This window comes from Tiliqua scincoides, chromosome 15 (assembly GCF_035046505.1).
Source record: "Tiliqua scincoides isolate rTilSci1 chromosome 15, rTilSci1.hap2, whole genome shotgun sequence".
Classification (NCBI taxonomy): domain Eukaryota; kingdom Metazoa; phylum Chordata; class Lepidosauria; order Squamata; family Scincidae; genus Tiliqua; species Tiliqua scincoides.
Genome location: NC_089835.1, coordinates 789,984 through 806,659, shown reverse-complemented (window position 1 = coordinate 806,659; position 16,676 = coordinate 789,984). Strand labels below are relative to the sequence as shown.

The following is a 16,676-nucleotide window of genomic DNA, read 5'->3' as shown; positions in this document are numbered from 1 at the left end:
CGTTCGGTTCAAAACAGGGAAGATCCAGTTTCACAGCTCAGCCTCCTAGCCGGTGCCAGCCCAAGAACTCTGGCTTGGAGGATGCAGCTGGATGGGTGCTGTTTCAGTTTCTCTTCCTCTCTCTCTCCTCTCAAGTCCAGTTCTGCTGCGTGCCCTTCCTGTCCACACCAAAAACCTGGTGGAAGCAGAGCAAGTAGGAGGGCCAGGTTAAAAGTGACACCCCCAAACCACATCGTGCTTTTGTTCAAGACCAGCCAATCTGCAAGCTTCTGCATCTCACCAGAGTCTTCATCAGTCTACATGGTGATGAAGGACAGGGAGGGAGAGAGAAGCATGCTGGAAGGGCTCCACAGCCTCCAGTTCTTCCACCCCTTTGTCTCTCCCCTTTGGCTTACCCCGTACCCTGGACCAGGAGCTCTGTAGGACTCCAAAGCTTGCTCCGTTTCAGTGGGTTCCAACCAGGAGCTCTGCCTGCCTTCTGGCCAGGGGGAGCTGCTCTTCCAGAAGGCTCACCTGTGTTCACCTGTCACAGCGTCACCCCAAAGCCTCTTCTGATGCCATGAGGAGCCCACTCCTTTCAGTGCAGTCCATTTGGTCAGGTGCAGCCCCACTTGTGCAAAGCTGCTCTCAGGCATGGAGAGGCCGGGTCCCCTCCCTTCCACCTCTGAGCCTGGCTCCGCTCTCCCTCCCTCCCTCTTGCTGTTTCCTGCCCCCCTTTTGCCCCCATTCATTGCCTCAAATGTGCAGACCCGCCCCCTGAGCCAGCTCTAGCCAATCCCAGGCGCTCCTTGGGAAGACTGGCTCCTGTGTTCCTGTCCCACTCTGGACTGGTTCTGTGCAAGGGTCCACTTGACTTTAGGGCGTCTGGTGTTCCTGGCCCCCGGTGGGCTCGCTGAGGGAGGGGGCAGCACTGCACCCCACTCAGTCCAGCAAGTCTTAATCTGCAGGTCATTTGGGGAAGAAAGAGGGAAGCGGGGGCGGCTCCACAGGTGAGGCCTGATGGGGCACGTGCAGAGGGGACTGACATTGAGGGAAAGCACCAATGCAGAACCGACGGGCGCTGGCATGGCTTATGAAAGTGTAGCCCGGTTAGCCATGCTAATGGGACCTCCATAGCCAAGGCCAGTCTATCTCTGAAGATCAGTTCCCAACAAAGGACTGCTGTTTGTCTTCGCTCCCTGCCTGTGGACGTCCTGGAAGTGCCAGGATAGCTGTTCTTGGAAATAGGGTACGGGAGCAGATAAAAAGTTGGGACTGATCTGATGCGGTACCTCTTGTCATTTTTTTTAAGGAGACAGTCGATAGTCTGACTGAACCAAAGCCTGCTCTTATTTTCAGGGCAAGGGGACAGATTTGGGCTGGTTGCAGAAAGTACTCCCTCCACCCTGCAAGTAACTCCAGCACATTTGAATGTTGGTTTCCACCTGGAAGGGCAGTTTCAAAGTGCAACGCTCATGCATCTGAGTTTACTTGCAAACCGGTTATCCTTTCATGTCTTGCTACACAAGTTGTCCCCTGTAATGGGGGCTTGGTGGCTGCATATGTGGGGGCATACGTAGACTGATGAAAACTGGTGCATAGTGATTTGTGCTGAGCTTGATGTTACACCCTCCCACCCCATAGCCAGACCCCACTAGATCTACAACAAAAAGAAAATCCACTCTAAATTTCTCTATTTGTGTGTGTTTTTTCTCTTGCCACTTACTCCTAGGTAGTAACTTATTATTTACTTCTTGTCAGGGTCTGGCTCATTGCAACCTGAGTTCTTGAAGCGAGTTGCACTAGTTTGAAAACAAAAGATATACAAATGGAAACAGAGGATTTAAAATAAATCTGAATAAATAGAAATAGTTTTAGTCTGATTTGCACTTACCTTGGAGTGGGTCTCGTTTGAACACAGTGGGATTTACTTCAGAATAAACATGTACAGAACTGCATGATCAGAGCACCAGACTCTGTGCACTAATTCATAAGGAAAGTTCACTGTATTTAGTAAAACTTACTCCCAGGTGAAACTGAATAAGGTTGTAGCCTCAGGGCCTACCCCTGTCCAATTTTCCAGCACCGATGCAGCCACAACACAGCCCCCAAACAAGAGAACAAAAGTTCCCTTGCCTTGAGGAGGTCTCGGTGACTGACCCCCCCCTCCCCCCCGAAAGCAGGATGCAGCACATGCCCCACTGGGCATGGCTGCACTGGTGCTGGAAAGTTGGATAGGATTGGGCCCTCAGTGCAGTTTTTTGCAGCCTGACTACCTGTGGAAATAGGATCGGTCAGGGATGAACCTGGAGCTTCCCAGCATGCCGAGTGTTTGCCCCCTGGTCTCAGCAACGGTTGTTTTCAGTAACTCACACGGACACGCAGTCCCCCAGCGCGTGGAACTGTTCTCAGATGCTGCTGTTTTATTTTCAATCTCCCTCCCCCCCCTGCCCCACCCCCCCCAGCTCAGTCGAGAGGCCCCTGGAAGATGAGACGGACAAACCCCTGCTGGCCCGTCAGCCAGGTGCCACAGAAGGGGCAGGCCGCGTGAAAGGCGTGGGTGCCGTGGGGCAGAGGGATCTGCGCCCAGTACTGCACAGTCTTGGCAGAGCAGACGTGGCCGCAGGGGCAGAAGGCATGGGTGGGACGCCCGGCGTCCAGGTACAGGCCCGCCTCGCAGCCCAGCCAGAGAGGCACGTAAGGCCCAGAGCGCCGGCACATGGGGCACTCCCGCTCCAGGCCCCCCTTCTCCTTGCGGAAGCCCCAGTTGTGGAAACCGTGGACGTGACCGCAGTTGACGTAGACCCAGGGCTGCTTCTTCTCCACCACCCCTCGCTGGGCCAGGCTGGGGAAGGCCAGTGTGCTGAAGCCCACCGGGCACTGCGGCCGGGCAGCATTGATCTCCTGGCGCAGAGCCTCCAGCTGCTGCAGGGTCGGGGTGCGCAGGAGCCCCTCGGAGGTCCGCCACAAGAGGGTGGCGCCACACAGGTCGATGAGCGAGCCGTCCTGGAGCACGTTGGACTCTGATTCCACCTGGCAGGGAAAGTGTCAGAAGAGAGGGCTGTTCATCCCTCTGGAGAGCCAGGCCACTTCCTCATGAGCTCGTGCCAACTGCAGGCCCGTACTGGTTGCCAATGCTTTAGGGCACAGTGACTTGCTTTGGCGCTCCCTGGCTGAGTTATCCATGCACTGACCACATCCAGGCTAGGCTACGCATTTGCTGTACGTGGGACTGCCCTTGGAAATGGGCCAGAAACGTCCATCGGCACAAGACTGCTGAATTTCAGTCTTTGTGCCAATTAAATTAACTTCCCTCTGGTTTAAAGCCCAGTCCAAATTGCCTCTTGGCCTAAAGGATCCAGTAGCGCATGACATGACAGCTGCCTTTCCCAGTTTGTGCCTTAAACCTTGCCTGGGGCAAGCTACCACCCTTTCAGCCTCAGTCTTTCCCACCTGCAAAATGGGGATAAAAAGACTTACAGCCCAATCCTGACTTGTGCTGGAACAGGCAGGTCAGTGGGCCTGTGCTGTATCCAGTGCAAGAGGCAAGGGGAAACTTTTCCACTGACCCCAGGGAGAGCCGAAGCAGCCCCAAAGGGGCTACTCAGATCAGCGCCACCTAAATCAGTGGTGCAAATCCAAGCAGCCCAGAGCTGCCCCAGGCTGCCCGGGAACAGGGCTAGGATCCAGCATAAGTGTCGGATCCTGGCTCGCTTCCTGCTCCCTGCCTGCCTGCCTCCAGGAACGCCTGCCACCTGCCCTCTCTGAAACGCCTCCCAAATGCCTCCCCCAGACTCCTGTGCCACCTGGCATGAACTTAGCGGGCCCCGGCCTATCTCCCCCAAGAGTGGCGCAAAACTGCTTTACAGCACTTTCATGACACTCTTTAGCTGGCGCAAGGGAGTTGCGCCGGCCGAAGGGGTGCTCTGGATTTTGCCGTTACTTTCCTTATAGGCTTGCTCAAGCCTGAACATTAAGCCAGGAAGCAGCACACAAATGTAAAGCCTTAAATATTCAAACATTGCAGAGGGTGCCTTGGGAGTCAAGGGCCATTCAGAGCGGATGCTCTCCTCAAAACTTCATTGTGGATCTATGCAGGTGAAGGGATTAAGGAAGAGGGATGGGGCAATCTCTCTTTGACCTGGGCTGGCCCATCTGTGAGGCTGAGTGAGGGGCTCGCCTTCAGCAGCAGATAGGGGAGACCTGCCTCCATCTGCGTGCCCATCTCCTCTGCTCCTCCAGTTCGCTTGCTCGTGGGATTGGGAACAGGAAGAGGAGAACAGAATGGAAGAGGAAATGTGGGTGGTGCGCTAGAGCATCAGAGATGAAGACACTCTAGTTCAGGGGTGTCAAACTCACTTCATACCGAGGGCCGAACGGCATTCATGATGCCTGCTGAGGGCTGGAAGTGATGTCATTAGGCAGGAAGCGATGTCATTAAACAACTCAGAACCAAAAATAAGCACCTTTTCTCACTTAGGAATTCATTAACTACAAATGGCAGAAGAGAAAACATGCAAATCTTTATCACATTTCAAGATATGGGAGAGCCCAATTTTCATGGGGGCTGCCCTTTTAGCCGTAACACCTCAGCACTGCTCAGCAGCTGAGAGCCTGAGGGCCAGATAAAAAGCTTCTAGGGGCCGCATCTGGGCCTTATGTTTGACACCCCTGCTCTAGTCCATCGCTCTTCTCTCCTGCACACTTTTCTGCTCCCTTCCCTTCATCTTTTCCAAATGCAGAGAGCAGAGAGGAACAGTACAGGCTGATGCATTGCCAAGTGACAGAGGGTGGGGGGGGCACTTGGTCAGGTTCTCCGCCCCGAGGAGTCTCAGGCCAACTCTGGTTCCCCGGCACTCCCACCTCCCACATACCAGCTTTCCCCGCTGCTGTGCTGAGCGACTGTCACGCAGGGCGTACACATTGCCACACACGGAGATCTCGCGCCACACGCCGGGCGTAGAGTCCTCACTAAAGCCGCCGTTGGGGTGCATCACCAGCACCCCGTTAGTCGTCAGTCCGTCCATCAGCCCGTCCGGAGTCCTCCACTTGGCTGCCCTCTCCTGCCAATGTAACCAGAGACAGGCATCACAGCACAGCTTGGGCGGGGGTCAAATGGAGGTGATGGGTTGTTGTGACGGAGACTCTCCTGCCACAGAGTGGAGGGGGATGTTGAGGAGAGTGTCGCCGTCACTCTAGCCCACCACTCTCCTCTCCCTCAGATTTCCTCTTCGCTCCTTCCTTTCCCAATCCAGGGACAACAGTTTAGGGCTTTCACATAGATATGCCCATAGACTCAAGATGGGGGCCAAGGGATTGTCTGGTTAGACCCCTTACCATCCATTTACCACCACACCAGAGATAAGAATATCCTCTGTATACTCCAAACACAGAACAGGTGCCACACAGGAAGATGCTTACTGAGCAAGTAGGTGACTCAAGCAAGTGAGCCAAGCTGCATCCCAGGCAGAAATAGAACAAACGGAGATTTTCTCACCACAGTGATTTTCTGCTTTTCATACTGCTGTTTAAAGACAGCAGCCCTTTCTGTTCTGACACACAGAGACACACACAAACATTCATTTCAAGACACACACAGTCCATCCTGGCGACTCACTCACTCCAAGGAAAATGTTGCGGGAGGCGTCAAAGCCAGCAGCGTAAATTCGTGCTGTGTATGGGGGGTTCCTCTCACAGATGACGCGGCAGGCAAAGCGAGAGATGGTGCTCTGGGCTGACTGGCCATCGATAGCTGAGTTTGCCCCAGGAGTCGTGTCTGTCACCACAAAATCAATCATACTTTCTGTGGATCGTCCAATCTGGGAATAAAAGAGAAGGGGTGGGAGGAAGACGGAAAAATGAACTCACATTTGTCTGCTTCCTGGATCCACCAGGTATTAACCGATCACGTTCCTTACACATCACAACATCAGGCAATTTTCTCTTGTTAAAAAATAAAAATCTAAATATGAAGAGCCCGATGCAAAGAGCCAGGATGCTGTCGTGGTTCCGGAGTTGGACTTCGAGCTGGAAGTTTCTGATGTTGGACTTAGACCTGGAAGATCCAGGTTCAAATCCCTGCTCAGTAATGAAGCTTCCTGGGTGACCTGGGGCCAGTCGCTATCAGCCTCACCTACCTCACAGGACTGTTGTGAGTAAAAAAGGAGGGACGGAACAATGTACACCAACTTGAGCTCCTTGGAAGAACGGTGGTAGAAAAATTGAAAAATAAATGTAAATATATAAAATAAGACTGAGAAATTGCTGAGGGAAACCCCTCCACACTGCTTGCATGTAACACCTGGAGTCTGTATGGATTTCCTCATCACCTCAGTATAAGCTTTTAGATCTACTTATGAATAAATCTCCATGTGAGATTTCCACATTTCCAGTGTAGAAAAGAAGTTGCATCCCTGAAACTCGAAGGGGGGGAACTCCTTTGCTTTTTGGTGTAGTCTACTCCTGCCGAATGCTTCACCAGTTGAATTTCTGCCTGCTGCGCTACGGTGAAAGGCACAGGACCCCTGCCAGGAACAGGAGAGCAGCCACAGACCTGTTGCAGCTGCAGCCGGTACCTGGAACATGTCGGTTTCGCTGTCGTGCGTGTACTCCACGATCACCGAATGGCTCCGGGACAGTGTGTAGGAGATGCTGTGCTGGCCTTTGTTTCTCAGGGCCTGCAAGGGAGAGGAAGACAGCCAGGGCTCAGAGCCCCTGTCCCCAGCTGCAGGCAACGCTCTGACCCCACCTGCCTGTCTCTGAAGACCTCCCACTCCTTCGCCAGCCTTATGCAGACTGAATTCAGCACCCGCTGGGGGGCATCTCACTCCTAGACGTGCAGCCAGAAACATTCGGCAGGACAGGCACCTGCTGGAGACAGTCTAGGAGGATTTCCTGCTGTAGGCATGGGGTTGAACTAGACAACCTTATAGGTCAATGATCATTCCCATCAGATACTAGTGGGGTTGGGTGGTCTGGTGAGCATTCCGGGGTTTCTGGTGGCCAGAAATGTTTTTGAGGTTTTTCTTGGTGGTGGGGGAGGGGGGGGGTGAAGAAGGGAGGAAGAGAGAAGGGTGGCTCACCTTGGACACCAGTGGTGTTGAGATGTGGTGGATGACATCGGGTTTAACCCCATTGGCCTTGGGTCTCTTGAAGAGGGCCAGTCGGCTCCGGCGCCGCCCTTTATCTCCATTGGGCAAGGAGCCATTGTACCTGCATCAGGAAAAGCCAAGGCAGTTGGGTGCACACTTGCCCTAAACAGAGCCTCACACCCATTCAAAACCCAGCCTCCAAGTTGAAGGTGTTGGAATTTAAATGCAGAGTTTCAAACCCAGGTTTTGCAACCTTTGCTTCCAAACATGGGCTTGGGGTGAACATTTGAAAAGCGACAAAACTGGAGAGACGCAGCAGCCAAGGCAGGAAGTCTGAGCAAATTCATTCTGGGTCTGGCCCCGATTCCAACGGGCTCTGGGGCTGAGGTACACTAGGCCCTGTCCCCGCAGAGGGAGAGAGACCCCTCCACTCACCCCAGGACGATTAGCTCCCCGTACTTCACTGGCTCCTTGGTCAATAGGATACTGTCCCCTGGCGAAGGGTAGATGCGGCCACTTTTGGGGCAAGCTCGGCGGAGATCAAGGGACTGGGAAGTCACTGCTTCAGGGCTGCCTTCCAGCACCATCCTGCGAAGAAGCACCAGGGAGAATTCAGGAGTTTTGTCCTCCAGTGAGAAAGGCTGGGGCACTCTCTTTCACTGGGAAGTTCTCTCCCCAGCCATGTGTGAAATGTTCACACGTGATGCTCTCTGAGTACACCTGGCTGTACACCTGCAAAAGGGAGGTGCTGCTCTACATGCAGAGGCTGCCACGTCATTCACAGGTAGGTCAGAGAAAAACCTCTCTGAAGACCTGCTCCTGCCCATTAGTGTTGACCACCCTCCACTGGAAGGACACAGAGTCTGATTCGGTAGGAGGCAACTTTCTCCATTCCATTTTGGGGCAGTTCATTGAAAAATATTTATATTCTTCCATCCCCATCAGGGTGGCTACCAAGGTTATGAGAACAGTACGGAATAATTAAAACAACAAATAACCGACAAATAATTAAAACAACAAAGCAGGAACTAATGTAACCAGAGATGAAGCGCAACACTAAAGTTCATTCCAAAGGCAAAACAAAGCAGGTACGTCTTGCTTGGCGCTGTCCACTAGGCCTATGCATGTCTACTCAGAAATCAATTCCATAGAGTTCAATGGAACTCTTCGCTCACAATGGAACTCTTCGCTCACAACAGGAGAGGAAATTGAACGCTTTCCACATGCACTGCCTCCGACGCATTCTCAGCATCACCTGGCAGGACAAGGTTCCAAACAACACAGTCCTGGAACGTGCTGGAATCCCCAGCATATATGCACTGCTGAAACAGAGATGCCTGCGTTGGCTCGGTCATGTCGTGAGAATGGGCGATGGCCGGATCCCAAAGGATCTCCTCTATGGAAAACTCGTGCAAGGAAAGCGCCCTACAGGTAGACCACAGCTGCGATACAAGGACATCTGCAAGAGGGATCTGAAGGCCTTAGGAGTGGACCTCAACAGGTGGGAAACCCTGGCCTCTGAGCGGCCCGCTTGGAGGCAGGCTGTGCAGCATGGCCTTTCCCAGTTTGAAGAGACACTTGGCCAACAGACTGAGGCAAAGAGGCAAAGAAGGAAGGCCCGTAGCCAGGGAGACAGACCAGGGACAGACTGCACTTGCTCCCGGTGTGGAAGGGATTGTCACTCCCGAATCGGCCTTTTCAGCCACACTAGACGCTGTTCCAGAACCACCTTTCAGAGCGCGATACCAGAGTCTTTCGAGACTGAAGGTTGCCAACAGAGTTCAATGGGATTTACTTCCAGGTAAGAGTGTGCAAGATTGCAGCCTGAGCCAAATGGCCTCCCAAAGGAGCATGTCCCATAAAAATTCCTGATGGTCAGGGCAGTTCTGCAGTAGAACAGATTGCCAAGAAAGATGGTGGACTTTCCCTCACTGGAGATCTTCAAGCAAAGGCTTGAGAAGCACCTGTTGGAGATGCTCTAAGAGGATTTCTTGCTTAAGGCAGGGGTTTGGACTAGATCAGGGGTGTCCAAAGTTTTTGGCAGGAGGGCCACATCATCTCTCTGACATGGGGGCCGGGGGGGAAAAAAGAATTAATTTACATTTAAAATTTGAATACGTTTACATAAGTTTACATAAATGAATATATTAAAGATGAACTTATATGAATGAATGAAGGTCTTGCAATAGCTCAAGGCCTATAAAAGGCCTTGCACAAAGCAAGGCTGGCCTTTCCTTTGCTGCCACTACTGCATCACAGATGTGACACAGCAAGCAGTGGAGGGAGCCCTCATCCCACAGCTCACACGAGAGGTCAAACAGTTGCCCTCACGCTGAGAGCAGTTGCGTTGGGCCAGTGCGGGCTCCAGCAAGTCTCTGGAGGGCCAGAGGCTCATTGGAGACTGGGGGTTCCCTGAGGGCCACATTGAGAGGCCTCAAGGGCCACATGTGGCCCCAGGGTTGGGGTTTGGGCACCCCTGGACTAGATGACCTGTTAGGTCCCCCCCCCTTCCAACTCTATGATTGTATGATTCTATAACCTGGGTGCCATGGTGAGAAAGCTCTGCCTTGCATGTCCACCAAATGCACCTCTCTGAGTGGTGGAGCACTGGACACGGCCTCTGGTGGTGAACTCCATTGAATGGGCAAATTCACATAGGAGAAGGTGGTCCTTTCAGACCTCCAGGTCCCAAGCCATGAAGGACTTTACAGATTCCAGCCAGTGCCTGGAAACAGTGGTAACCAGCAAAGATGCAAACCAGCAAAGATGCAAACCAGCAAAGATGCTGGCTGTTAGCAAGCCCCAGAACCGTTCTGAACCAGCTGATATTTCCAGAGAGTTTTCAATGGCAGGCCCAAGCAGAGCACGCTGCAGTAATCCAGAAGCAGTGGGACCAGAGCATTGCTTTTTGGCAAGTGGCACGCCGTGGTGTGGTGGGTAATCCATGCTTCCGCTGCTGCAATGAGCACTTGGCACTGCCCCATGCAGCCATAGCCCACTGGGAAAGTGATGATGGCTGAGACCAGTGAATGAGATGTGACTAGCCCTTCAAGAGGGCTCAGAGCAGAGCCCTGGCTATGTAGAAAGATGTCCGTCCCCCCCAAGCTCAGCTGCCATCTGCGGTGCCACCAGCATGACTCACCAAAGTGGCACCCACAAAAGTGCATCCAGTCAAAAAGTGTGGAAAAGTCCTGCATTAAACTCATCCCTCTGCACCCGAATTGTACTTTCAGAGAATGGAATCTGTCAATAACTTTACCCAGAAACCAACGAAAAAGGAGGGCACCCCAGCAGACAGAACTGCCCCAACACAACTGGACTGTGAAGCGGCCTTCTGATCCGGCAAATCAGTAGAGGGCAGGGGGAAGGCACTCAACACATGCTCAGAGCTCCCTTGCAACTCATGTTGCGTCCCAATCTCAAGCTTTCCAGCATCCGGCAACTGCTGCGGTGACCCTGACTTCCACAGGTGTCTGCCATCGCCATGGTGATGCTCTGGCCTTCCAGGACCTCAGCAGTAAACACCTCTAGCATCTCTTGGTTTCTACAGCAATGGTCCTGACCCCCGTAACAGCCCCCAAAGTCTCCATGGTGACAGCCCAAAACTACCTCTGCACTGTTACTACGGCAGCATTTCCAGAGATCGCCTCCCTCTGTTACCATGGAAACACTCTTGTCTTCATGCCGGTGTCGTCTAGCGGAGCAGGCCGCCATGGCTTGCCCAAACTCTGCGTCTACCTGCTATCCCTCATTTTCCCATCCCTGCTGGGGACTAGTTCCTGGAATATCACAAACACACCCCACAACCAACAACAATATCTGAAACATTGCTAGGCCTCAGAGCCTGTCGCTCAGGTGGTAGCTGTGTTGTCATAGGAAAATCACAACAAGAAGAGTGCCTCTGGCCACGTACAAAGTACATTATCCCTGTTGGCACCAAGGAAGCCCAATTGCCCCACATCCCTGTATGAGCAGGTTAAGGTGTCCTGCTGGAATGTCAGCATCTCTCTTTCTCATAATACACTGTACCTGGGAACATTTTTGTCCCTGGCTGAGTGTTGCCAGCCCTCCAGGATCAGTGTGGAGTTTCCTGCAATGGGCATCAATCTCCAGGGGACCCCTGAAATCAATCCTAGTGGTTTCAAGGAGGCATCCTCTACTCAGCAACCTCACATCATGTTGGGAAAGAAAACCTCCAGCACTAGCTGCAGCCAGAGATGGCTACCCAACTCACCTGTACACCTGGTGTACAGTTACTCACACATTCTTTGCAATGTGGGTCAAACCTGTGTATGGTGCACCCAGATTATTAATCTGTAAACAAGAATTTAGGTCCTGTCATTCACAAAGAACTGGGTACCTGGATTTGGACAGTTTGTACCTGTGTGCAAACATTCAGTGCCTGCGGCCAGAATATTGCGTGAATGGCCCATCCTTTTTGAAAAAAGAAATTAATGTTGCACATAAATGCATGAAGATATCACACCATGTGGCAAACTGCTCCCAGTTACCCAGTGTCAAAAGTCAGTCACTCTGCACATGGCCAAAAGCTCATATTTTAGTGTTCCTTCTTGGGCCCTCAGATCAAATGCAGAATTGGGACCTGGGATCAGTTTCAGGTTGGTGTGTTCATCAGAGAAGCTGCAGCCAGCCACACCAATTGAATTCAGGCCAACAAAAGCATCTCTGCATCTCTGTCGGAAATACAAAGGATGCCCAAGCCCTTCCCAGAAGAATCACAATTCCACTGTTTTATCCCTGTCATCACACACCACAGCCAGTTGTGGAAGGCAGATCTCCTCCTCTATGTAGGCCAGCAATAGTGTAACTACACAGTCCAGGAGCATGGCAAACTACACCACAACTGTACAGGCTCCAAAGTTGTATGCAACTCCACATAATTTTCTCATCTTCATCCAGAGTATAAATTCTGAGTAAGTGGTCAAAGAGTTCTGGCCTTAAGACAACCCTCCCCCCCCCCCAACTATTCCAGTCAAAGAAGCAGAGCCGGCCCATATATGAGACTATGGCTGCAATCCCAACCACACTTTCCTGAGAGTAAGCACCATTGAACAAAATAGAACTTACTTCTGAGTGGACCTGGTTAGGATTGTGCCCCAACCGAGGCAGATGCAGATTGGCAAAGGGCACCCATCTCTGTCTACTCACTTGCTCTCGCTTCCAGGACTGGAACAGGCAGAAGGGGATGGAGCAGAAGTGTGGAGGGGAGGACATTCTAGCTCACCTTTCTCTTCTTCTCCACACTTCCTCTTCCGCTCTGTCCCCTTTTCCCTTTTCCAAGCTGGTGGGGGGGGGGGGTAGTGAAAGAAGCAGAGGCTGGCACATCACCAGGTGAGGGGGGACAGGTGTCATCAGGTGACAGGAGATCTTGGGCCAGCCCTGCCCAGAAGGTAGGATAGGGTAGGAAGTTTGATATGAGAAATAAAAACAATTTCCTGCAAAAGTCAGCCACATTTGGAAAGTTCTGGTGCAAAATGTTTACGCTGCAGGGGAAAAACAAGACAATGTGATGCTCTATACATCCAAACCCCCCCTTCCAGGTCCAACAGTATCTTCCACTGAGTACATTATACAAATAATTTGAACTAGGAGATTCTACATTGTTCTGCAGATCAATTCAAGCAATGAGACCGTTTTTCCGCTAGCGAGATTAACGGGGGTGGCATTTGGAGGGTACCAAACCCCAAAAGCAGTTTTGTCAAGGAATATGGAGCCAGGTATATGGGAAGAGGGAAGGCAGCACCTTGGGGAAGGGACGATGTGTGTCTGAGACCAGAGGGCCAAATCCAGAGACCCAAAAGAATCTTAGAGAAGCAGAATTTCTGGAGAGGTTTGGCCTACAAAAGGAATCAGACCAGCACTTTGTATGCTGAAATGTGATCTGGCAAAGGAAATGACACTAGCATTAAACATGAAAAGAGGGTTCTGAAATGGTACCTTGGCGTGTCTGGCAGGAGGCCTGGAATTCAGAAGATGCAGGAGATCAAGGAATGCAAGGATGCAGGTGCCTGGGGTCAAGGAGCATGAGTGTGTGTGTCAGGGCCTGCAGGGGGAGCCTGGGAAAGAGTGCCCCTGAGCACATACAGAGGGTGCCTTTTCCTTCTGGCTGATTTTGCATCTCTCTTGGACTAGGGAACGAAGCTTCCACGTCAGACAGGACAAGTTCAGCCATTCTTTTGGCCAAGCAAGCGCTGGGAGGGGGTGCTGTGCTGAAAGGGGGAGTGTCCCTTCTCTTGCAGGCTCCATTTGGAGGGGGGGGGAGCAGAGGGTGCACTGAGAAGGTGGCTGAGAGACTGTGGTTTTGTGGGGCGGGGCAGGGAGAGAGGACTTGTGGAATCAAAGATTGGAAAAGGGGACCAAAACTGTCTGGGGGGGGGCTGCACTCTTTCTAAGAGTCTGGGGGCCAGGGTCCTTTGCTAGGGAAGATGCACTGCTGGGGGGGGGGGGCTGATGTTAAAATTCTGCAGGGATGGGAAAGGACACCTGTGGTTTCCAGGGTGGGAGAAATCACCACAAGCCAGACAGGGAAGGAAGGGGACAAGTTCCGTTCTATTGGGGTGCGGGGGACTGAAGCTGTCAGGAGGTGGGGAACTGTGGGTGTCGCCTGCTGGGCACCTGGGGGGGGGAAGGGGCAAGTCCTGCTGTGTTGGGGGTTCAAGGAGTTGCGTTGGTGGAGAGAGGACCCTAAATAGCCAGGTATCTAGAGGGCCGGAGAGGGGCAGGAGGAGTGCAGGTGCCAGGTTTGGGGGGAGGGTCTGGCCTTGCCACTTGGGCTGCCTCCTAGGGTGCCTTTGGGGGGGGGGGCTGGCTGGTGAGAAGTTGCTGTTTCTTTGGGTGAACTGTGCACCATGCAGGGAGTTGCAGTGTGGGGGTGGGTGGGTGCAGCGTTCACAGAAGTGGGTGCTGCATCCACCCGGTGGGGGGGCGAGCGATGACAGTGGCGCTATGGGCGGCGTGCTGGGCGTCCCCTCTGCGCCCCAGAGCAAGCAGCACATGGCGGGGAGGGGGGCTTCGGGATGAGGGGGGCCTGGACGGACTGGGGTGGAGACTGGGGGTTCAGCGTGAGGGGGCCCGAGGAATTACACAGAGCCGGAGGGAGGAGGTGGGGCAGGGCAGGGAGCCCCGCGGGGAGCTGGGCGATGCTGATGCAATCAGAAGAAGAAGATGATGATGATGATGATGAAGGGTGCGGAGGCTTTGACTAGAGGGCTGAGGGGTCAGCGGCCCAGATCTGCTGGGGGGCGGGGGGTCCAGCCAGACAAAGCTGGGGATGTCCAGACGGATGCCCTCCCCCTCCCCCCCCCGGCCCGCGGCTCACCCCTCGGCGCGCGCCCCCGCTCCCCTGCGGCGGGTCCTGCTCAGCGGCCGCCTGCGCCAGACGGAGAGCGGCTGCTCCGCATTGCCGGAGAGGAGGCGGAGGCTCCGCCGCTGCCGCTGCCGCTGCTCCGGCGCCGGGCGGGATCACAGGCTCGCCCCCCGCCCGCCCCGCAGGACGCGCACGCCGCGCCCGCCCTGCCCGGCCAGGAGGCGGCCGGCGGGGGGGGGTCTGCCCGGCGCCGGGGCAGGAGGGACCCCCAAAGCCCCAGCCCGCGGGGGGGGGCAGCCGGTGCCTGCAGCGAGGCCCGCTCCCGAGCAGGGTCCGGGGCGGGGGGCACGGGGGGGCGGCAAGGGCATCGCGACGCCCACCCGTCCCAGGCTGGTGCTGGGGAGACGCCCCGCCCCCCCCGCAGCTCTTTGGCTGTCTGGAGGAACTTCTGCGTGGGGGGAGAACTGAAGGGATGGTAGACTCGGAGGGGTCGTCTGGGGGGGGGTCCACTGAAGGGGGCGGCAGCCGGGGCAGCGTCGATGCGGGGGGGCTGCGTTGAGAAAGGCTCAAGCGGAGTCCTCGAGCAGGCGGGGGGGCAGCGAGGGGACTCCTGGAGGTGGGTCCTCGGTGGGGGGAGCATTTCCAGTGACCCGCAGTCCGGACTCGAGTGTGAGGCTGCGGGACGGGGTCGCTCGGGGTCGGGGGGCACCCACAAGTCTGCTTCTGGCGTGCAGCAGGAAACGGGTCTCCCCGGTTGCCTGCTGAGGCTTCCGTGTCCTGGTGCGTTCACACGTGCAAAAGGAAAGCAGCCTGGAGTTGTTCAGCAGGGTGGGATGTGGGGCCCGGAGAATGGCCGGCCTCAGGGCCAAGGCACCGGGATGGGGCTCAAAGGGGGGGGGTCGTTCAGTGGCAGAACATCTTCCGAGCAGGAGGTGCTCAAGGTTCCGCCCACACCTCACCCACCCACCCAAGCCCCTCCCAAACACCCCGCCCTCCCCTCTCCCCCCCAAGGAAGGATCCCCCCTTCCTTCCTGCTTGCCAGGTTCCCCACTGCTCTCAGGAAGACGCACAAGACTCCCAGCCGGAGTGCCTGATGATGCCTGCCTGGAAGTGGTCTCCAGTCCAAAGACCCCCGGTGACTTTGGAGGCTGACCGTTCATGCGCCAGACCCGCCAGACGGGCACATCTGGGCAGCGGCGGGTTCTGGGCTGGTTCATGGTCATGGGGGGGCAGGACCAGAGAGCTGAGATGCCGTGACCAAGACCCACTTGGGCCCCAGGAGGCCTCATCCCTGAAAACGAGCATGTTACTCAAAGAGGAAAGTCCAAGAGCAGGATGATGCCTTCAAAGGACATTCCATGGAGAAAAGGGTGGGTCTCCAGTCCCCAACGCTCTCCTCTCCTCTGCACTTCCTGTTCTACTCAGAGGAGTAACGAGGGTTTGCATCATCCAGTCACCCCCACGATGGACCTCCTCCCATACCGGACCATACAGAATGAATTGCAGTATCATATGCACAGGGGTTGGTGTCACCTGTATTTATTTTAATATTGAACAGTGCAGGTCACCCAACAAATCAGGAACCCACTAAAAAACCAGCGGCCAACCTGACCTCACTCACAACACTGAATCAGAGTTCCAGTTCCAGCTCTGATACACAGAAATGAGAGCTGACTCACACTAACCCCGACTGGTTCCCTGCTGTGTCATCCTCACACCTCAGTGGCTCTCAGAACAGTCAGTCTCACCGGTCATTTTTGAGTTCTAAAAATCCACTTTTTGGTCCATAAGGCAGCTGTGTTTCTCTTTTCTGGTTATTTGGCCTTAAGGTTTGGTAGAATACAAGCATTTCAAGTGGTTTGCTCCACTGCATTCTGCATTAAATTACGCATTAAATGATATAATGCGACAGTACTATTTGAAAATATCAAGATTTCACAGTTTTGGCCACTTGTTGTGTCACCACCACCCCGTGCGTCACCAGGTGTGGTTCCCCGCAACACCACTGGTTCCACTACACTCCATTTTCCAGTCCAGGGAGGGAGGAAGAGGAGGCTGCAGGTCACAAGGAAAGGGAAAGGCCGCATCTGGCACACCACCTCCGATCCCAGGAGGTCCTCTCCCAGTCCTGCAGGCAGATCCTCTACAAGTTCTGGAGCTGTATTCGAGTACAACCTTGAGACTGAAGTCAGTCCCAAACGTCAGTCCCTTGAGTTTAGTTCAACATGACTAACACGTCGTATCCATTTCAGTGATGCTTACTGATGACCAACTTTCTT

The 16,676-nt window shown here is 54.1% G+C and overlaps 1 protein-coding gene across 2 annotated transcripts; it reads right to left on the bottom strand.

Moving 5' to 3' along the window:
- Nucleotides 1-2,445: 2,445 nt before the first annotated feature.
- PELI3 (pellino E3 ubiquitin protein ligase family member 3) lies at nucleotides 2,446-7,657 on the bottom strand. 2 transcript variants are annotated; one of them, XM_066610333.1, is made up of 6 exons: nucleotides 7,506-7,657; nucleotides 7,062-7,191; nucleotides 6,555-6,656; nucleotides 5,601-5,798; nucleotides 4,854-5,042; nucleotides 2,446-3,012 (listed from the first exon to the last, which is right to left on the bottom strand). In XM_066610333.1, the coding sequence occupies exons 1-6, from the start codon at nucleotides 7,655-7,657 to the stop codon at nucleotides 2,446-2,448; spliced, it is 1,338 nt and encodes a 445-aa protein (XP_066466430.1). The 2 variants fall into 2 exon arrangements, with proteins under 2 accessions (XP_066466430.1, XP_066466431.1); XM_066610334.1 differs by having other exon boundaries at nucleotides 7,062-7,085; nucleotides 7,517-7,657.
- Nucleotides 7,658-16,676: the final 9,019 nt, after the last annotated feature.

Excerpts from the sequence above, each read along its gene's own strand:
- PELI3 (XM_066610333.1), bottom strand. The coding sequence starts at position 7,657 with ATGGTGCTGGAAGGCAGCCCTGAAGCAGTGACTTCCCAGTCCCTTGAT. Across the intron at positions 6,657-7,061 it reads CAACACCACTGGTGTCCAAG|GCCCTGAGAAACAAAGGCCA; the intron begins GTGAGCCACCCT and ends TCTCCCTTGCAG. Across the intron at positions 5,799-6,554 it reads GCGAAACCGACATGTTCCAG|ATTGGACGATCCACAGAAAG; the intron begins GTACCGGCTGCA and ends TTTTATTCCCAG.